This window comes from Trichoderma ghanense (genome assembly GCF_004382785.1).
Source record: "Trichoderma ghanense strain CCMA-1212 chromosome Unknown scaffold_31, whole genome shotgun sequence".
Taxonomy (NCBI): Eukaryota; Fungi; Ascomycota; class Sordariomycetes; order Hypocreales; family Hypocreaceae; genus Trichoderma; species Trichoderma ghanense.
In genome coordinates, this window is record NW_027395694.1 from 16968 (window position 1) to 38147 (window position 21180).

At 54.7% G+C, this 21180-nt stretch overlaps 7 protein-coding genes across 7 annotated transcripts; 3 read left to right on the plus strand and 4 right to left on the minus strand.

Annotated features, from left to right (window-relative positions):
- Positions 1-355: 355 nt before the first annotated feature.
- On the minus strand, positions 356-1414 carry CCMA1212_010754 (uncharacterized protein; the record flags this gene model as incomplete). The annotated part of the gene is made up of 2 exons (XM_073707782.1): positions 1014-1414; positions 356-949 (listed from the first exon to the last, which is right to left on the minus strand). Exons 1-2 carry the CDS (start codon positions 1410-1412, stop codon positions 356-358), a joined length of 993 nt encoding a protein of 330 aa, XP_073553699.1. The 5' UTR covers positions 1413-1414.
- A 671-nt stretch (positions 1415-2085) lies between these two features.
- On the minus strand, positions 2086-3904 carry CCMA1212_010755 (uncharacterized protein; the record flags this gene model as incomplete). Its single annotated transcript, XM_073707783.1, has 3 exons — positions 2086-3414; positions 3489-3684; positions 3744-3904. 3 exons carry the CDS (start codon positions 3902-3904, stop codon positions 2086-2088), a joined length of 1686 nt encoding a protein of 561 aa, XP_073553698.1.
- A 457-nt stretch (positions 3905-4361) lies between these two features.
- Positions 4362-6052, plus strand: CCMA1212_010756 (putative NADPH:adrenodoxin oxidoreductase; the record flags this gene model as incomplete). The annotated part of the gene is made up of 3 exons (XM_073707784.1): positions 4362-4625; positions 4708-5166; positions 5228-6052. 3 exons carry the CDS (start codon positions 4362-4364, stop codon positions 6050-6052), a joined length of 1548 nt encoding a protein of 515 aa, XP_073553701.1.
- A 74-nt stretch (positions 6053-6126) lies between these two features.
- Positions 6127-7244, minus strand: CCMA1212_010757 (uncharacterized protein; the record flags this gene model as incomplete). Its single annotated transcript, XM_073707785.1, has 2 exons — positions 6127-6873; positions 6945-7244. The coding sequence occupies 2 exons, from the start codon at positions 7242-7244 to the stop codon at positions 6127-6129; spliced, it is 1047 nt and encodes a 348-aa protein (XP_073553700.1).
- An 878-nt stretch (positions 7245-8122) lies between these two features.
- CCMA1212_010758 (GPI ethanolamine phosphate transferase 1) lies at positions 8123-11401 on the plus strand (the record flags this gene model as incomplete). The annotated part of the gene is made up of 6 exons (XM_073707786.1): positions 8123-8300; positions 8386-9941; positions 9992-10179; positions 10236-10380; positions 10464-10572; positions 10632-11401. 6 exons carry the CDS (start codon positions 8123-8125, stop codon positions 11399-11401), a joined length of 2946 nt encoding a protein of 981 aa, XP_073553703.1.
- Positions 11402-11717: 316 nt separating this feature from the next.
- Positions 11718-16131, minus strand: CCMA1212_010759 (Amino-acid acetyltransferase; the record flags this gene model as incomplete). Its single annotated transcript, XM_073707787.1, has 6 exons — positions 11718-11995; positions 12051-12605; positions 12682-13626; positions 13913-13962; positions 14014-15827; positions 15874-16131. 6 exons carry the CDS (start codon positions 16129-16131, stop codon positions 11718-11720), a joined length of 3900 nt encoding a protein of 1299 aa, XP_073553702.1.
- A 1106-nt stretch (positions 16132-17237) lies between these two features.
- On the plus strand, positions 17238-21030 carry CCMA1212_010760 (uncharacterized protein; the record flags this gene model as incomplete). Its single annotated transcript, XM_073707788.1, has 3 exons — positions 17238-19438; positions 19528-20234; positions 20300-21030. 3 exons carry the CDS (start codon positions 17238-17240, stop codon positions 21028-21030), a joined length of 3639 nt encoding a protein of 1212 aa, XP_073553719.1.
- Positions 21031-21180: the final 150 nt, after the last annotated feature.

Genomic DNA, 21180 nt, shown 5'->3' on the forward strand with positions numbered 1-21180 from the left:
CATATAGCCTCGGCGTACTATTGTGTCGTCGTAACTCATTCATTCTATTCTAGATTATATTATGTATCACAACTGACTAGATGGCGGAAATGTCGGACAGAAGCGCAGTGAGACGGCAGAAAATGAGATGTGAGTCTCTTATGGCTCCGTCTCCGCTCAGGCTGTGTTTTTGAAACTCCCTTCATCAGACAAACAGAAGCTGCCATTACATCTCTTCCCCTTACAGCCGTATTATCTGGCGCTGTCGAAATTGATACCACTTGTTCAAGGATCTCACGTCATTACCCATCAACGCAGTGCTTGCGCTTTTCGTTCATTCGGCGTAATTATCTCGTCGTAATAGCACGAAACAGTTCTAGGCCCTCCGAGAGCGAACGGAAGAGCCATTGGGAGCGGCAGTGCGGTGACCGTTGGCAGCGTCCACGAGAGCGCCAGAGGCCGAGGCCGCCGCCTTTGAGGCCTCGCGCAGCGACTTCTTGCCCCCAGACTTGGCCCCCTTGTTTGCATAAGTCGCAAAGTAGAAGGAGATGAAGAGGACAAGGTACGAGCTGAGAATGACGATGCCGGAATAGGCGGCAAACTCCTTGCCGGCGCAGCTCCCCCAGTTGGGCATCCAGGGCCAGTAGGTGAATGCAAAGTACGTGTAGGATGCAAAGTAGACGAAGCCGAGGTCGATGACGAACTGGATGATTTGCAGGCGAGTCACCCACTCCTTCCACCAGATGCGCACGCCGCGAGCGCTCTGGAAGTAGTACCAGTACATGACGACGTGGACGAGGAGGTTGAGGGTGATGGGAACCCATTGGACGGATGTGCTGCCGATGAGCTGCGTATAGCAGAGGAGTGCCGTTGCGCCGTGGTGGTAGCAGTGAAGGAACGTCAGGGGCTTCTTCTTAAGGAAAAGGAAGACCGTGTCCAAGAGCTCGAGATACTTGGTGAGGTAGGTCATCTATCATGATGGTTAGCATCAGTCACAGCTCTCCTCGATAGAACCAGCAAAAGACAAGACATACATAATACAGCACGATGAGCGGCTGTGTCCATCCGCCGTTGGCATCGCAAACGGCAAAGAGAAGCCCGCGCCGCGCAATCGTGGGCAGCAACTGCTCAATGAAAAGCGCCAAAAGCGCCGCGCTGACAGCCGTGAGGACGAAGTTGTGAATCAAAAAGAGCGTCTTGAGCTTGAACGGCTCCCGGCTGCGCATCAGCTCGCGGCCGCCAAAGATGACGAGATAGTAGATGGCGACAAAGATGGACGTGTCCTTAAGCGTGGACATTGGCGTCTTGCCGACGACAAAGTCGAACTCCTCGGCCGGATAGCCAGCCACATATTCAAAGGCCTTGCTGAAGAGCGGCCACAGGTGGATGCCAAAGGGCCTGTCGATGGTGGGAAGAGGAAGTGAGCTCGCCATGGCTGCAAATCACCGGCACCGAACGCCAATCGGAGGAGGGACAAGGCGTAATGAACGGAAAGGGAGGAAGAAAGAAAGAAAGAAAGAAAGAAGAAAGATCACGACAAGATACCCCAAGAGAAAAAAAAAAAAAAAAAAAAAGAGGAAGAAAAAGAAGGGATGAAATGGAGAGAACAAGTGGTGCCAGGTAAGACAGACGCCTCTCCCACAAGAGGCTCGACGCCGAGTGGCTGCAAGCAGGGCGGTCCGGATGGGCAAGGTGGCTTTCCCAGTCCCGGCGGTACCGAGTACTCCGGAGACGCGCACGGCAACGAGGGCAGTCGCAGCAGAACAATGGCCAGGAGCTGGTCCCGAGTACATGCGACTCGAGACTTTCTTCAACGGAGCTTCCGGAGCCCCTCCCGCTAAAATTTGCGGAGCGCGCCGGTGATCCGATTAGTACCAAGAGGCTCCAACTTTGTTTACGAGAAGTAAGTGGATGCAGATATTCAGTATAAACGAAGACCGATCAGGTTTGGCAAAAAGGGTGCCATCTCGAAAAGAACAAATTGCTTGCTTCCATGCATTACCAGTCATTACCTCATCAACCCTGCCTTGCCCTCTCTCACATACGTACATACACACACATACACGTATATATCATAGCCTACTAATCTCGCCCTTACACCCTTCCTTACCTATACCCGCCATACGACCGGCCTCCTTCTGCTCTGCCCTCTTCCGCAATCTTGCCGCTGACCTTCCGGCGCTCATACGCGGCTGACGAGCTCGGCCAGTAGTCGTTTCCAGACGACACCTTGCGGCCGCCGCCGAAGGCGCCCTGGGCCGCTGCCGCGTCTTCCTCTCCGCTGGAATGCCTCGTGTCAAAGTGGCTGTCGAGTTGGATTGAGCTGTCACGATATCGCTGAGACCGCATGTTGGGCTGCTCCTCGCTGTCGTCAATGTCGCGACTCAACCAGCTCGACGGCTCCGCATCAGAGACGGTGTCGTACTGGGCGTCGAAGTCGATTTGGCCACGACGAGTGTTGAGCGGCCTGGGCAAGATTGGGTTCGACGTCAGGGGCTTGGGGTGCGCAGCGTCCAGTCGGCCCTTCTTTCGGAGAATGTCGCCCAGGGTGCTCTCCTCCTCGTCCTCCGAATCGGATGATATCCCACCCATGCTGTAGGGCTGTGCCAGAGACGCATAAGACTTGGAGCCCGAAGGGCGATGCGAGCGCGCTGCATTGGTTACCCGTTGGCCGGGCTTCATCGGTCGCGGCGCAGCAGGCGGCTTCTGGCTTTCCGTACTGATGATCCCAAAGGCCTCGCTAAGCGTCTGCGGCACTCTCTTCGGTTCAGGTTGAGGTTCAGACTCGGGCTCACGGGAGGGGACTTGAGCGTAGGAGATTGGGTTTGAAGCGCGCGGCAGGTATCTCAGCGGAGCGTTCTTTCGTTCCGGGGAAGCACTGATCCTGGACCCCATGCTGATGGCAGAATCGCGCGACTCGGTTCTTGTGTGCATGAACGAAACTGAGACGCGTTCCGGGACACCGTCGACGACGCTCGCAGAGTTCCGTCGGCTCTCCAACCACGGCTTTTCGGGCTCATCCCCGGTGCTCGTCACGCTCGATACGGACGACTTGTTTCGCTTGTGCAGGGGCCGGGCCGTCAGATTGTCTTCGAGCGGGTTCATATCGGGAGGCATGAGGCTGATTTTGCGGAATAGCCAACCGAGCCAGGCGCTTGCTGAGAGCGAGATCAGATGCGTGCTGCCCGCGCCAATCGCGCCGTAGAAGACGGCCGACACGAAAGTCGGCATAAGGTCCTGGTTTCTGAGGGCGATACCCCAGGCCGCTGCATTCTTGTGGACGGTCAGACCTCCGAGGACATATCCAGCCACGGCCCCCGAGTCCAACAAGACTCCACAGAAATGGTAAGCCGCTGAGGACGCAGGCGCTCTGGCGTTTGCATCTCTGGAGAGGTGGTAGATGGCATAGCCCGAATGGGCAATGGTGATGGCTTGCTGTGAACCGTTTTAGCTTAGATTCACTTGTACTGACACGAGCAATGGCGCCTGTGAGACGAGATACTACACACCAGAATGCGCATTGCCCAGGCCGTTGTGTCGTCCACATTCGTGAACAGAGAAAACAGAACCAGCACGCCGATGGCCGCGGCTACCTGCAGCACGCGCAGCACCAGCTGCAACCGCCGTAGCCAAGTGATGTAGACCTTGGTTCTGCCGTCCAAGGGTATATGATCGCCGTATCGATGCGGTAGAATGACATGGTAGCTTGATTAAGATGTCAACTGCCGGCTCTCGGGTCTCGCTCTGGGACGGTCACAACATACTCGGGATGGAGATCAAACGAGACCATGGGTCCCTTTCGAACGGGCTTCTTCGGCTTCGGCTCCCAGCTCGCGCGCGTGACGGCCTTTGGATCAAAGACAACCGGCGGGAATCTCGAGTCCTCGCGCGGCTGCGCATCGTACAGGAAGGGCTGCTGGCCCATTCTCTCAGAATTCGCTGGGGCGGCGCTTCGGCCCTTTGCAAGCGCTGCGTGTATTTGGATGGAATGCTGCTTGCTCACCGGAACAATGGAGGGTGACGAAGAAGAAGAGGGTTGGGAATACCGGTCGCGCAAAGGGATGGAGACATGGTCATACTCGTATCCAGCATTGTTTCCAATAATACGAACTGCTGCTTTGTACTCTACGACAAACTGCCGTTAGCGCAATGCACAGCTGTTCCCTGCAGCATGCGTTGAACGTCTCTGCAGCTGGAGCTTTCCCGGTTACCACAGCAACGCGCTTTCGGAGCTCCGACTGCCGATCTGGTGTGAGAGAGGGAAATCTACGTAAGTCTCGGGCCCGGGCTTGACTGCAACGCCTCCGCCATCCGATGAGACGTGATGAAGGATCCTTGACTATTCAACCCGGAATGGGCCTTCGCCAACGCCCGTGCTCATGATGCTTCTCACCTGCGGCAGGCGTGCTCCGTGGACGCGTCGAAGCCCTTCCCTCGGGCGGCATTTCTCTGTCTCGCAATGTCTCTCGCGGCAGGCCGATGCTCCCTTTCGCATGGCCGTCGTCGGCTCCGGCCCCGCTGGCTTTTACACTGCGTATCGGGTCATGTCCAAGCTCCCGCAGGCGCGCGTCGACATGTACGAGGCCTTGCCGGTCCCGTTCGGCCTTGTGCGTCACGGCGTTGCGCCAGATCATCCCGAGGTCAAGGTAAAGAAGCCCGCTTGCTCCTATGGATGAGTCTGTCTCTGGTTCTAGTGAGCGAAGCCATCTGACCAGACCGTTTCATCAGAATTGTCAAGAGAAGTTTGATGAGGTTGCGGCTGCTCCCAACTTCACCTTTATAGGAAATGCCTCCATTGGTCAGCCCGGGCACTTGGAGGAGCACTGCACCATTCCTCTCAAGGTGCTCATGCGCCATTACGACTCCGTCCTCTTTTCATACGGGGCGGCAGAGGACAAGAAGCTGCACATCCCAGGCGAGGCGTCTCTCGGGGGAATCTTCTCGGCCCGCCAATTCGTCGGCTGGTACAACGGCCATCCCGACTGCGGCCAGCTTCAGCCGGACCTGTCTCGGGCAGAGGAAGCAGTCATCATCGGCCAAGGCAACGTTGCCCTGGACGTGGCTAGAATCCTGCTAGAGGACGTTGACGTGCTGAAGAAGACTGACATCTCAGATCGAGCCCTCGCGCAGTTGGCTGAGAGCCGAATCAAGAGGGTTCACGTCGTAGGGCGGAGAGGGCCCATGCAAGTAAGCTAAGCTACCTGCACGAAGGGAAGTCGTCCTCCCTTGGCTAACCCAGCTGTTCTAGGCTGCATTTACAATCAAAGAAGTAAGAGAGCTGATGAACCTTCCGGGGGTGGCTTTCCATGGAATAGACAACTCCTTGATTCCGCCGGCTCTTGACAAACTTCCAAGAGCGGCCAAGAGGCTCATGGAAGTTCTTCGGAAGGGGACGGCAGCTCGCGTTCCTGACTCGCCCAAATCGTGGTCGCTCGACAGCTGTCTATCGCCAAAGGCCTTTGTAGGCGACAATCAAGATCCATCTCGCGTGGGCAGCACCGAGTTCTACGTGACCAAACTGCAAGACCCATTCAACCCTCAGTCATCCGTGGCCCTCACAGAAGAGACAAGAACGCTGCCGTCGGACATTGCCTTTCGTTCCGTCGGCTACAAGTCAGTGCCTCTGCCGGGATTTGCCGAGGTCGGGATTCAGTTCGACGAGAAGCGAGGAGTCATCCGCAACGACGGGCTGGGTCGAGCGACGCAGGTGCCCCCTGGACAGAGTGAACCCAGCGGCACTCCTCCAATCACCCTGCCCGGTGTCTACTGTGCTGGCTGGGTCAAGAGGGGCCCCACAGGCGTCATTGCTTCCACCATGAGAGACGCTTTCCTGACAGGAGACGCTGTGGTTGAGGACTGGCTGTCAGGGGCCCCTCTCCTGAACCACCCAGCAGAAGGCACAGCAGGAGGATGGGAGGCAGTCAAAGCGGACGTTGGCGGTCAAGCAGACCAAGTGGTTACTTGGGACCAGTGGCGCCAGATAGACCAGGCCGAAACAGCACGAGGGGCGACAAGAGGTAAACCTAGAGAGAAGTTCACGAGCGTTAGAGAGATGCTCAGCTCCCTCAAATGAAGAGGGGGGCCTGGAGCTTCATATTGTACTTTATTGTATTGTAGTGTATTGTATTTGTACTATATCCTATCCATTTATGAGCTCTTGATCTTCTCAGTCAACTCCGGCACCTTCTCGAAGAGGTCGCCCACGAGTCCGACATCGGCGACCTGGAAGATGGGCGCATCCGGGTCCTTGTTGATGGCCGCAATGACCTTGCTGTCCTTCATGCCCGCCAAGTGCTGGATGGCGCCCGAAATGCCGACGGCCATGTACAGCTGCGGCGCAACCACCTTTCCGGTCTGGCCGACCTGGAGGCTGTTGTCTGCATATCCGCTGTCGACGGCGGCACGCGATGCGCCAACCGCGGCTCCCAGAGCGTCGGCCAGGGGCAGCATGAGCCTGTCGAAGTCCTCCTTGGACTTGAGACCGCGGCCTCCCGACACCACCTTGCTCGCCGTAGAGAGGTCTGGGCGGTCCGACTTGGCCAGGTCCTCAGACACCCACTCCGAGATGGCCTCAGCCTTGGCGTCCACTCCGCTCTCGATGGTGGCAGATGCCCCCTCTGGCGTCGCCGCCGGGAAGGCAGTCCCGCGGATGGTGAGAATCTTGATGGCATCGGTGGATTCGACGGTCGCTATGGCATTTCCGGCGTAGATGGGGCGCACAAACGTCTTCTCATCCTCAATCGCCGTGACGTCTGAGATCTGCTGCGAGTCGAGCAGGGCTGCGACTCTGGGCAGGACACTTTTGCCAAATGCCGTGTGGCCGGCAACGACGTGCGTGTAGTTGCCCTTCTTGATGTTCTCAACCAGCAATGGCGCATAGTTCTCCGGTAAGCCCTAGAAGATTGTCAGCATCAGAGCCATTTGGGTGTCAATTGGGCTTATAGACAGGCTGTAGGCATCCAGACCTTGTCGTATGCGTCATTCTCGACGGTGATGATCTTTTCCACTCCGTTCACTTTGGCGGCCTGCTCCGCGGCCGACGACACCTTGCTGCCGGCCAGGAAGCCGTGGACGGGGCCGCCGAGCTTGATGCCCGCGGTGATGGCACTGAGCGAGCCGTGGACCAGCTGGCCGTCTCGCTGCTCCAGGATCGCCAGCGTCGACAGGGCGCTGCTTCGGCTGTACCTGGACGACGCCCACCGCAGAGAGCGGCCGAGGACTGCGTCCCCCCGCCTGGAGAGCAGCTGTCTTGTTAGGGGCAACATGGTGGATTGATGGAGAAGATGCAGAGGTCTGCGAGCATCGCCTCAGGCCCAGAAGCAGTTGGATATAGATCGGATCAGATCACGGCGAGCGGCTGGACGCGGCCCTCGGTTGTAGATTCGGCAAGCCTGTCGCTGCGCTGCAGAAGATGAGTCACGTGGGAGAAGTCGAACCAGCAGCGGCTTCATTGCTAAACAATAGCCGCTGGGACAGGTAATTGACTGGGTACAACTACGAAGAGACGATAGGATTAATCACATGCAAGGTAAGACGGGAGCTTCATAATGCTGGCGATATTCGGTGCCCGTTATAAGTCGCCTTAAGGCTGTACTGCTATGTATGCCTGCGCGTAAGGGTATCGCACAAGTATCGTAGGTACCTTGATGGATGCGACATCGCCACGAGAACGCCAAGGTACGGGGAATCAAGAAATATCTACCCAAGAAAAATGATTACTGCACCTAATCCTATCGTATTTACTGCCATTGATCAATCTAAGATGCATTGGATGCCCCATTTATCTTTTTTAAGATTAAAATTGCCTCTGGGACGAGAGTGGCTGTGAAGCCGTCACTGCCAGCGTCCATTGGCCTATCAAATGCCAGCATGGAAGAAACATGTCCCCTTCGCGACGTCGTGTCGAATTCTCTCAGAGTGCGCCAGCAACCAATACCTGGTACCTTGGCTAGAACACAGTGAACCCTCGCAAGAGGTAGATCAGCAACGCTTTGCCTGTCATTACCACGCATGTTAGTTCCTCCTGCAAGGCGTTTGGTAGAAAGGTACGCTATGGAAGCTCTTTGATTGTCGTGCCATTTCGACGTCTCTCCTTCTCTCTCCCTTATTGCATCACTGGCCGCGCACTTCCAGCTTCACCATCATGGCTGCCATGGGCCGGTTGGGCTTCCTGGCCACTGCCGTGGTCTTCCACTTGGTGTACATCTACTCCATCTTCGACATCTACTTCGTCAGCCCTATTGTCTCTGGCATGCAGCTGGTCTCCGTGGACCGTCCCGCAAACATCAAGAGTCCTGCGGATCGACTGGTCCTCTTCGTCGGTACGATCCTGCCACGGCCGCTCTCTCTCTGCCTATGGATTACATCCGCTATCCTCGACGACTTAAGCTGACTCCTGGGCGACAGGTGACGGATTACGTGCCGACAAAGCTTTCCAAGCCTTTCCCGAGCCATATCCCGAGTCGGACGCAGACCTGGTCCCCAGGCACTTGGCTCCCTTTATCCGCTCCCGCGCCCTCCACCATGGAACGTTTGGAGTCTCGCACACCCGTGTCCCTACCGAGTCCCGACCCGGCCATGTGGCCATGATTGCCGGTCTCTACGAGGATGTTTCTGCAGTGGCGACGGGATGGAAGCTCAACCCTGTCAACTTTGACAGCGTGTTCAACAGGAGCCGCCATACTTGGAGCTGGGGCAGTCCCGACATCTTGCCAATGTTTGAGCGCGGAGCCGTCCCCGGCCGTGTCGATGCTTACATGTATGCTGCCGACTTTGAAGATTTCTCCAAAGATGCGACGCACCTGGATATCTGGGTTTTCGACCACGTCAAGGACCTGTTCACTCAGGCGGCGACCAACAAGACTCTCAACCGAGCCCTTCGAGAGGACAAGGTCGTCTTTTTCCTTCACCTGCTCGGTCTGGACACGACTGGCCATGGGTTCAGGCCATTTTCCAAGGAGTATCTGCGCAACATTCAAATTGTCGACAGGGGTGTTCAAGAGGTGACAGACCTCATCCAGAAATTCTATGGAGATGACCGAACCGCATTCGTCTTCACCGCGGATCACGGCATGAGTGATTGGGGCAGCCACGGCGACGGCCATCCCGACAACACCAGGACGCCTTTGGTCTGCTGGGGCTCGGGCGTGGCCTCTCCTGTTCTACATCCGGGGAAGATTGCTCCGGGCCATGATGATCTCTCGGCTGATTGGAATCTGGATCACGTTCAAAGGCACGACGTCGCGCAGGCTGATATCGCCGCGCTCATGTCCTACCTGATCGGCACCGAGTTCCCAGCAAACTCGGTGGGCAAGCTGCCTCTCCCGTACCTGTCTGCAGATATACAACAGAAAGCCAAGGGACTGCTTGCCAACGCCCGTGAGATTCTGGAAATGTACCGGGTCAAGGAAGAGAAGAAGCAAGCAAACGAGATGAGGTATAAGCCGTACGGTGCCTTTGGCGCTGCGGGGCTTACTCCGGCAGAGCGTGTGGCTCATATTGATGAACTGATTTCACATGGGAAATACGAAGAAGCTATCGAGGAATCCGACGCCCTCATCAACCTCACGCTGGAAGGCTTGCGCTATCTTCAGACCTATGACTGGCTGTTCCTGCGTGCCTTGATCACTGTGGGATACCTCGGCTGGATAGCATACGCCATCACGACGGTCATCAATCTTTATGTGGTTCCGGCACCCACCGCACCCAAACGCAACATCTCGACCGTTCTTGGCTTCTCCTCAGTCTTGGCCGTATTGTATGCTTCGTTTATCGCCTCCAAATCCCCTCCTACGTACTACGCATATGCCCTCTTCCCCGTTGTGTTCTGGGAAGAGGTCTTTGCGCAAAGGGACAACCTGCGAGAGGGGGGCCAGCTGCTATTTGCGCACATCAGCTCGGCTGGCCAAGTGGCAACTTTTGTTGCCAATGCAATCATTTACTGTGCCATCCTCATATCTTTGGTGAGTTCACTTTGCGTATGGCTCTTCGAACCGTCACTGACTTGGACTAGGCTCTTGGGTACATTCATCGCGAGATCCTGACAGGCCTATTCATCCTGGGGGTGATATGGCCTGCCACCTGTGGCATCTCCTTCGTTCGCTCAAATGCCCTGCTCAGCGCGGCCTGGGCCATCTCTTGCTTGGTCATGAGCACTTTCACACTCCTGCCAGCGATGAAGCTTGAGAATGTGGACCTTATGTATGTTACAACTTCCAGCTCTTGTCACCCATACTGATTCTAACAAACTCGACTAGAGTCGTCAGCGGTGTGATCATGAGCCTGATTGGACTGCTGTACATGATCTTTGAGCCCTTTGTACTGTCTGACTTTTCCTCTCCGGGTGCTGAGTCTAAGAAGCATGCAAACTCCCAACTCAGCAGGGTGGCAACGGGCATCCAGGTAAAAAAAAAAAAAAAAAAAAAAAAAAACACTCAGCTCCTCAACGTGAATGTACAGGAAAAGCGCTGACATTCCCATTACAGGTCGGCCTCATTATTCTCGCTACACTAGTCACTCGGTCCAGCGCCCTGTCAATTCAAGCCAAGCGAGGTCTGCCCCTGGGAAATCAGGTCATGGGCTGGGTCGTTCTGAGTATGTAGACATGTGGAAAGTGATGTAACAGAGCGTCGGCTAACGCAAAAGCTATCTAGCCTCCTCGTTCTTGACGCCACTGCTACATCGACTGTCACCAAACAGCAACTTCATGCACCGCCTTGCCATGATGTTCTTTACCTGCGCTCCGACGTTTATCATATTCACGATCTCGTACGAGGGTCTGTTCTACGTCGCCTTCTCACTTCTGCTTCTCATTTGGGTGCGTCTGGAGCATCGGCTTGAGACATTTGGCGCAAGCCAGAATGGCAGTGCCAACGGGACTGCGAAGAGCGCGAAGACCGACAATCCCGTGTCATATCGGCCATTGCGCTTATCTGACGCCCGCGTTGCCTTGTTCTTCATGGTGCTCCTCCAGTCCGCTTTTTTCAGCACCGGAAACGTCGCGTCTGTCTCTTCCTTCAGTCTGGAAAGCGTGAATCGGCTGATTCCAGTATTCGATCCCTTCTCTCAGGGAGCACTGCTCATTCTCAAGCTGATGATCCCGTTTGTCCTCATGTCGGCAAACCTTGGCATCTTGAACACGCGGCTCCAGGTGGCGCCGTCAGCATTCTTCATGGTGGTCATGGCCGTCAGCGATATCCTGACACTCTACTTCTTCTGGGTTGTCAAGGACGAGGGGTCTTGGTTGGAGATTGGATCCACCATCAGTCACTTCGTGATTGCCAGCCTTTTGTGCGTGTTTGTTGCACTGCTCGAGGGCGTCAGTGCCTTGTTCATCAGCGGTATTGATGTTGGCGACGTGTCCCATCATGGTCTGGAGAGCCAGGTGAATGGCAAAGGGGACCTGATAGAGGTGCAGAACTAGAGGAGCGGTGGGGAAGCCCGGATTCAAAAGGTGCAAAACGGCGACCAGATCTCTTTGAGAAGATTTCACGTCGTAAACCAGCAATCATGTGTTGACTACATACCTAGTAGGAGCCATGTCGTTTCTCTCATATCAGGGGAAGCTATTGCGGGGGCTTCGTCATGATTATACGATTTATATCTTGTATTAGACTTAGAGAGTAGTAGAGGTATATTTTTTTCTTCCCTTCACGCACACCTTATATATCTAATCTTTCGGATCTTGTACGTGGGAGGGACTGACTGTTACTTCGTTTTTGTTCAACTCTCTCTGCAGTCTATGTTGTTGGACTTATGCCGAGTTCGTCGGCCTTGTCTCTTACTGCCTGTATAGCCCCCTCTGGATCTTTTTCATCAGGGTTTCTTAGCTGCCAGGCCATGCATATCTCCAAAGCTTTGCCCATCCAAGTGCCGGGCGGGATGCCCAGGGCCTTTGCTAGAGCGCGGCCATCAATGATGCGCTTCAGGCTCGGAGCATCAAAGACGTCCAGCTCAGCGAGATGCTTGAGGAACTTGTCCCATCCTTGAAGAAACTCGTCGCGATCTAGAATAGGTGCTGGTCAGCACAGCCCAGCGCCATTTTTCACCCCATACTGTAAGAGAAAGCTTACCTTTGCTGTCTTCCGCAGGAAACCTGTCAAGCTGCTCAATGGCGTCCACCAGCATCACCCCCAATACCTGGAGCTTCCAGTGTCCCCCTACGGCGTCCCACTTCCTGATGGCCATGCCAACTGTGTCCCGCTCGTGTATCGTCGGCGCAGATTCGCACACTGCCTTCTTCAGTGCAAGTATTTCCGCGCGATGTTTGTGGCAGGCCGCCATGACGGTCGTAAGCTTGTTCGAGGCTTTGAAGCCTTCGCGAGCAATGACCCCAACAGGGGGGAGGGCATTTGCCTTTTGCTTGCGCCCAGAGCGGTCTTCTACGGGGATCCAGGGGCTGACGGCGGCAAGATTCCATGCGAGATATCTGCTGTCAGCGTCGTCCACGAGGACTTGGCCTATCGACCCAGGTTCTTGGTTTCGTAGCAATTCATCGAGACAGGTGTACGCAACGTGCCATCGGGATATGTCAGGCATCTCTACGTCTTCCTGCAGCGGATCGCTAAAGATGGCCTGGTAGAGGCCAAGGCGATCCAACAGCTCCAGAGCCACTCGAGGTGTTTTGCCTTGTTTGCAATTGGTGTCAGTATGGCGTTTGTTATACTGAGAGTCGATGGAACGTGGACGCCGACCGGCACGTACCTTTCAACATCTTTTCCAACTCCACGCCAACCCTCTCGCGACTAATCTTCTTCCGTAGCGCTTCCAAGACTCTCTCATCGCTCATAAACTTTTCTGATTCCGCATCTATGGCAAACCCCAGGCGAGAAGCGAACCGAATGAGACGAAGTACTCTCAGCGGGTCATCCATAAACGTCTGGAAAGGCTCCATGGGAGTCCGTATAATCTTGGCCTCCATATCTCGAATACCGCCTGTGAAATCTTCAACCTCTTCTGTGTGCAGGTTATAAAACAGGGCGTTGATGGTGGCATCGCGCCGAAGCGCGTCTTCCTCAGCCGTGCCAAACTCCATCTGCGGGTTGCGACTATCCTCGGCATACGTCTCCTTGCGGAGGTTGACGAAGTCCAGGTCCATGCCAAACAGCTTCACCATGGCGGTCTCGAGATGCTTGGACTTGTCCGGGTTGCTCGCAATGTGATGAAGTCTCCCAATGTCTCCGGGCAAGAAGCCATGCGTCTGGGCAGCTTCAGGCTGCTTGCAGTACTCTGAGAGATGCTGCGCAAACTGCTGTCCGGTCATGGCATTGATGGCGACGTCGATGTCGTGACTCTCGATCCCCAGCAGCCTGTCCCGCACCCAGCCTCCCGCCCAGCGCAGGACCACCGGCTGGCTGAGCTTAGCCGTTGAGTCTATAAATTTGGCCACATTGACGAGCAGGAGGCGGAGCTGCTGCTCGCGCTGGGTGAGCTGGACTGATCGAGCCGTCGACATGGTGGTTGTTGAGCTTGCTTCACGTAGGAATGCGCTAAGTTTCCTCTTCATCATGAGACGAGGGCCGGAGAATCGCGACAACATGAACAGCTCTGCCGCATACTTTTTCTGCTGGATCTGGCCGTTAATCATGGGCCATGACGCTGGTGACTTCAAGTTGTGCGCAATAAGGTAGGAAGAGATGAAGGAGTGAGCTTTGAGTCACAAGAGGTAAATGTACGAAGTACTTGGCCATTCATTATCAGAGCTTCTTCAAGAGGTCCATAAAAGCTTGTCGGATGGACCTACCCTAGAAAAGTCGGGGTGGCTGGTGGGCCACAGGAGGGGAAGGAGCATTGAACTATATAACATCAATTAAGGGCAGAACTCGAGGTCAACTTACACGGTCTTGTTATACTGTTGAAAATCCCATCCATGTTACTCAATGTTGCCCAGTATCACCGTATGGTTCATGTGTAAGAGTCACAGTCAAGCAGCTACCTGCGTAGGCAGAATGTGACGTCATGCCGTATCGGCGTTCATCGCTCCATCTTTAATCTCAACAAGTTCGTGATATCGTCTCAAATGCTCATCCATGTCACCCTTTGACGCTGTCTGCCCAAGATGGCATAATCTCCCTACAAACCGCCTCGTAATCCGCCAGCTTCTGCCCTTTCCCGCTCAGCTCCAGCGTCGTCCAGAACATGGCCCAATTGCAGCCAGCCAGCTTGCTAGTTCCCACCGAACGCTCAAAATACCACTTGTTCACAGGATTGTCCTTGCGGCTCCTCCACAGCACACCGTCGGGAAAACAATCACGCACCATGGCGTTGAAGATGATGTCGGCCACCCCTCCACTGCCTTGACGGCTCCGTAGGACGGCAAACTTATCGAGATACGGCACGAAGCGACCCTGCTCATAGGCTGTACGAGGGTCGAGACTATTGGGTTTCTCCCATGTCAGAATGGCACATCCTTCGTACTCTCCTGCGATGATGACGCCGGCCAGGTTTTGATTCGTTCGCTGCAAGTAGTCATCGACGTCCAGCTTGCGGCCGAAGGAGTCCTCAATTAGAGTGACAAGCCGCTGCAAATCAATCGACCTGTCCGTCAGCTGCAGACGACGCTCACCAGGCGCCGGTGGTCTCCACGGCTCTGTCCTCGGATCGGGGTAGATAGCCAGCGGCATGCCTCGCTTGACCAGAGTCGCGTCAATTGACTCTCCTGTAGCTAATGACGCTGATTCCGGAGATTGAATGCGCTGCAGCGGCAATGATGGAGAGAAAACTGGCTTGTCGGTCAGGAGGTTGTGAAGTAGGGGATTCTGTTTTCTGCGAGTCGTGACCATGCCGTCGAAACCAAGTTGAAAGTCGCCATTGCGTACCGGAGAAAAACCTGGAGACGAGGTGGACGATGTGTTGGCTGCTGCGGATGGGGTAGTGATGAGAACAGAAGCTGCCTCCGGCAAAAGGGAGAGCGTATCCTTTGCCAGCTTGAGGTTCTTGGCATGTGCTCTACCTGCCTCCTCATGAGAGCTGTTTGTTTCCGGGGACTGTAAGCCCCTATGGTCCCCTAGGTGGTCCAGGAGCGTGTCGTATTCTTGCTCGAGGTTTACGAACCGCTGGCAAACCCCAGGACGGCCAGGCACTGGAGTGCCGCCGTATGTGTCGAGGATGATGACTCTCTCGACGGAAGCAAGCGGTTCGGTGCCTTCTCCAGGGCCCCTGCCCTGGCTGCGGCCCGTGTCTCGCTCAAACTGTATTCCGGTAAAGTACCTCGTCAGTGCAAGAGATGTTCTTTGAGCGTCAGCAGGCGCGGGGGTAGCCGTTTCGTCATTCAGCGCAAGAGACGGAATGACGGTAATCATGTCATGCTGAAGAGCTCGGTTCAGGATACCGTAGTCGTGGACATAAATGTCATCCCAAAAGGGAGAGGGCGTAGCCCCCTGATAATGAGAACTTCCGACGAGGACATTCTCCACCAGTCGAGCGCCTGGTTTGCCGAAGGAATCAACCGCCTCACACAGCCTCAAAGCCTCAGATTGGAAGGTAAAGCGGCTTTCTCCTGGATCGCAATCCACCACGACAACGCTCAAGAGGCCAAGAACCCGAAGCTGCGTCAGTGTCTTGGCTATCCCGTGGATTGTGTCTGACCGTAGCGTTTGGGGGTTTCGCAGGACAACAATGGCCACGTCGAACGGCTGCTGAGTGTGAAGTTGCCTCGAATGAGGCTTGTGCGGGTGCTCAGCTGGCTTCGATGCTGCCACCGGAGAAGCGGGCCTTGGTAGAGCATATTTCTGAAGATAGCCCTTGGCATCTCGCCTGGTGGCGGTTGACTCTAGAACAGATACAATGACATCCTGCAGCGGTGTTAGTTGCTTCTCCAAGGCCAGTCGACACCAATCGAGTAATTGGAGCTATAGCAAAGTGGCAGTAGCTCGAGGCAAGCAGCTGGATACATACCCGATCGAACATCTGTCGCTTTGACCTAGGCGGCGTGGGCGAAGAGAAGCTGCGAACTGCAGCTGGCTGTGATGAAGAGCCATTTGGTGGTGGTGTAGCGGTAGTACCAAGCGTGCCGATTGTCGCTCTATTTCTGGCTATGGTGCGAGATAAAGCTGATGAGCAGCGCGAGGCCAGATTCTGTCTGAAGGCGAGAACCCCATGATTGGGGCTGCAAGGGTTGATGTTGGCACGGCTCCAGCATATGGTAGAGGCCATGCCGCATCTCGGACCGCCGGCGGGAAGCTTGGACGAGGCTGCGAATCCAGATGAAAAGCCTTGTTTGAGATGTGTTGTCAGACGCCCACTATCCAATCACGACCGTCATTCCCAGGAATACATGCTGAGCGAAATCTTGCGGGCGATGAATTGGAAAGATTGAGAGCTGGTTGAGTTAGTAAGAGTGAGGTTTGTGAGATGTGTATTAGAAGAGACGAACAATTTTTTGCAGCAGCTATGCAGCACAGACTTGCAAGCAACACAGAAGGCAAGGGGACCAGACAATGACTTGTCAAATCAATGACCGATTCTAGGCATTTATTTTACCTTTCAAGGTTGAAAGAAGACAACACAGTGAGGCATCGTACATAGCCACCAAGATAGGATTGATCTTGATAAGAAATTGTTCGCAGGTGGAGTTGCAGTTGTGCTTGCTTGGCGTCAAGTACCGGTGCTGCAAAATACTGTGCCGCGAGACTTGACTCGTGTATGACTCTTTGCCGTTACCGGCCTTTTCTTCCGAGGCATGTCGCTCGACTATAGCGGCCAGTTAGTGCTTGAACAAAGTAGCATGGAGTCCTTTAACTCTACAACCTCCATCTGATGTCTCTCTTTTCTTTAACCATCATGACAGTGAAACTGATTTCCGCGCACCAGATATTCGTCCTGCCTGCCAGATGACTGGTTGAAATCACAGTGATCCTCTCCCCCACAGAACGTGCAACTGATCTACCAATAGAACACCACGATCCATCTCAGCTCGTTCCTCAGCCACGCTCTTACAGGCAGCCTTGGCCTGGTCTCTGCCGTCGCAAAAACGCCTCGCTAATGAAACCGTGACTCACGCCGCATGATTCCTCTTGTTTACTGTCGTCACAGTATCTTGCGCCTCGTATTTCGAGGATTGTGCAGTTCTTATTCAAGACTTTAAGCAGTCTCAAATATGTACTTATTGCTCCCCATGAGGGAGGGAAGACGATGCGGTTTTCTCTCATAGCCTCAATACTGCTATTCACAGCTCAATCAGATCGTCAAATCTCATCGGATAATTCACGAATAACACGTTCCCTTCCCCGAACCATTCTGTGCAGAAAACCGCGTCTCCAATGGATCAGCTGCCAGATGAGGCGCCTGCTGGGCAGCCCTTTGAAGCATCTCACGATACCGCACTCTGTCTGATACCTGCGCCCCAGCTCTGGGATCCCATCAACACGCTGCGATCACTGAATGACGGGAAATTTACGAAATGGCCGCCTCATGTCACTCTCGTCTACCCATTTGTCATGCCAGAAGCTCTCCCTGAAGTCGCCGAAGCGCTTTGCCGGTCTCATCTTGGACCGCAGGACGACGACATCTCCATCAGCCTGGAAGAGCCCGGAGTCTTTTCACACCGTCGACGAAGCAAAACAGTCTTTATTCGGCCGAACCATGGACCAGACGTTGACTGTCTATCAGACATGAGAGACCGAATTCTCCGTTTCCTGGGATGGCCCAAAGACAGAGACTACCAGCCTCATATGACCCTCGCCCAAAGCGAGGATGATACGACATCATGGCATCAGTTTCTCCTGGAAAAGGCACGACTTCTGACGCCGCTGACATGGCGTAATCACCAGCTCGCAATCATGATTCGTGATCCGGCATCCAAAGGTTCTGGAGCCTCTCGGCCGATGCGGCTTTGGGGTTATATCGACCTGGCGTCTCGATCTCTTGTGCGCGACTCTGCAGCCTTGGCCGTGGTTCCCAGTTTGCCAGTGGATGCTTCTCTGCCGCGGGCCCAAGCTACTTTTCGCTTCAATGAAGGGCCCGAGCTGTGGGAACCTCTGAGAGGTCTAATCACTGACACAGCTGCTGAAAGGAAACCTCTCACCCATCTTGTCATCGCTTCGTATAATGTTATGGCCGAGTTTGACTGGCCTCCGAGTCCCTCCCGTTATCCCGCGCTTGTTAGCAACATCCTGTCCGAACGCGCGTCAGCTGATATTCTTGTCCTTCAAGAAGCCACAGACCACTTCCTCAGCTTCTTGCTGGAAGACACCAGCATCTGCTCACGGTACCCTTACGCTACTCATGGACCGCCTCAGCAGCATGAAGTTGGCCCTCTACCAAGTCATTCGAACATCGTGGTTCTTAGCAAGCTATCCTTTCAGTGGGAGTATCTTCCGGGCGTTAAGAAGCATAAGGGCTTTGGAATCCTCCAATTTCCCACAGCCAGGATTGGCGAATCTCCAAACTCTCCGTCGTTGCCGCTGGTATTAGCAGCTTGTCATCTAAGCAAAGGGCTAACCGACGCTGCACTCGCAACCAAACGAGACGAGATAAAGAGACTTGTCCAGTACTTGGACTCATCGTTCCCTCAGCATCCCTGGGCGATCGCTGGCGACTTCAACTTGCTCTCGTCTTCGCGTACGATTGATGGAGCGCTAGAAAAGGGCGAAGTTACCGGAAAGGGCCTCGAGTGTCTTCGTGAAGTCGAAGCGATAGTGTCAGGAGCTGGGCTGCAAGACGCATGGTTGGCCTCCCGAGTTGGTCCAGGAGAATCCTCGAGCACAACGAGAATTCATGAATCAATCCTGGAGCTCTATGAGGGAGAGCAAGGGGCAACTTTTGACCCAATTACTAACCCCCTTGCCGCGGCTTCGAGTGTTGTCGACGGTGCCCGCCCGCAAAGATATGACAGGATCTTGGTCACAAAGGCTGCTCCTTTCAAACCTCGCGGATTCAACATGTTTGGTCAGGTCATGGACGCCAAAGGAGACGATTCTCAGGCCCCTGCTAGTGACCACTGGGGCATCCGCTGTCTTCTTGTGGCGTCACCCTATAATGCAGACGCTGCAGGACCATCAAATGCCAACCTACAAGCAATTAGTCTGCATAAGGCCGCCCTGACGTTGGCAAGCTTCGAGGAGCTGAAAGACTGCTTGGTATCCAGTGGCCAATTCCCTGCTCCTGTTGACGCGGAACTGAGAAATGAGGCAATAGCTCTCCTGCAAACGACTTTACTAGAAACGGATGTTGAAAGCGGTGGCAACAGTACGCGCTCACAGGTGCAGCTTGTTCTCATCCCCGTGGGATCCTTTGGCCTCGGCGTGTGGACCAGCTTGTCGGATGTAGACTGTCTCTGCGTGGGAAACATTAGTTCCCGGACCTTTTTCGCCTTGGCCGTACAGAAGCTGAGGAAAGCTTCTGCAAATGGAATCAAGATCCTACGCCGTGTGATGGCGAATACCGGAGCAATGCTCGAGTTGGAGATTCGCGGCATCAAGTTTGATCTGCAGTATTGCTCTGCCGCAGCAGTAGCTCAGGGGTAAGAATTTGCCTTTTCACTCACCTCCTGTCACTCATCTTCCATCACCTCAAGTCCATTCGTTCGTCATCTTCTCACATCTCTACCAGATATCCCGAAGTCTTCAAACGACCGTCATCGGACCCCATCTTTGCTCTGCCGCTCCAGTCGTTGGCCAAACTCAAGCCCGCCCGGGATCTCTTTTACCTCCGGAGGTCCATTCCAGATGTGACCAAATACCGCGTGGCACACCTCTTCATCAAAGCCTGGGCGAAATCGAGAGGCCTCTACGCGGCAAAGTTTGGCTTACTGGGAGGCATCCACATCACTTCCATGCTGGTGCCCATCTGCAAGGCGCTGGCGAACGAGCCCGAGGCAGCTTCCACAGCCGATATCTTAACCTCCTTCTTCAACCACTACTCGACTTTCGACTGGGCCACAGGAGTGGTGTTTGATCCATTCTACCACACTGAGTTGAGATACCATCGCACATCCAGGGAGCCCCTTTGTCTCCTTGGCTGGCATGGGCCGTCTCTAAATACAGCGTCCAGTGCCTCCATTTCCACCGTCAATGCCCTGGTTTCCGAGTTCACCAGAGCAGCGGCCCTCCTTTCCCAAGAAGGCATGACATGGAGCAAATTTCTTGGCGTGGAAAAGCCTGAATCACCGTCAAGTTTGATGGAAAGGGGGGCTGCTGACTTCCTTGATTCCTATCGAACGTACATCAAAATAAGTGCTCGCTACTGGGGATCATCCCAGCAAAAGAGCAGAAAATACCTGGGCTGGCTAGAATCAAGGCTCATCTCCATCCTCGTCGGTAAGTACCCTGAAGCAATATGAACTACCAAGAACCAGTAACAAATCGCTAACCCTGTAAACAAGATATAAGCCGAAAGACCCCGGGCATTGTGCCACGCATATGGCCAGCCCGATTCACAGACGACGAGCCATCCAGCAGCGCCGAGGCCGAGCACCCAGAGCTTGCTGCGTGTTACTTGATTGGCCTCAAACGGAACGACGCCGCTGCAGCCAAGTCCGCGGCGGGTCTGGCCACCGCAGAAGGCGCCACTCAAGTCATCATCCAGGAATTCGAATCTCGCACCCAGAAGAGCGACAAGTACTTCGATCCCGAGCACTGCTGGATGAGCGCTTCCATCGCGCGGCGATCCAGCCTCGGCCCTGTGCAGATTGCCCCTGAGCAGCTCTACGACTACGATGGCGCCGAAACCGATCTTGACTCAGACGAGGATAATTCGGACGAAATCGAGGAGAATGAGACAGACGGCGATACTCTCGCCTCCAACAAGGACCCTCGAGCTCCCAAGACGGGCACTCCAATCGTCAAACCGCCCGGAGCAGGCAAACTCCGCACCGCAGTCGACGCCCTGAACCGCATCCGCTGGGATCCCGGCATGGACTCGGGAGACTACATAGTGGGCTACGAAGACCGGTTCCTCGGAGCCCAGGAGAGGGCGCTGGACAGCTGGCGCACAGAGCAGACGGACGAGGAGTTCATTCCGCAGCATCGGATCTTGTATTTCAAGCGCAAGAGTGATGGAGTCATCGCCTGGGATAGGAGGTCACGAGTGGACACGATATTCGGGAGTGGATGACCAGGAGTAGTTTTGAGGTTGAAGTAGCTAATTAGGTATTCATTGCGCTAGATATCTTGGTATATTAGGGTAAAACATTGTGGGTTGTTATATACATGTGAGATTGGGTGTCGTTCTGTTCTCCTTGTCGCACGTAGCGTACAGTCGAAT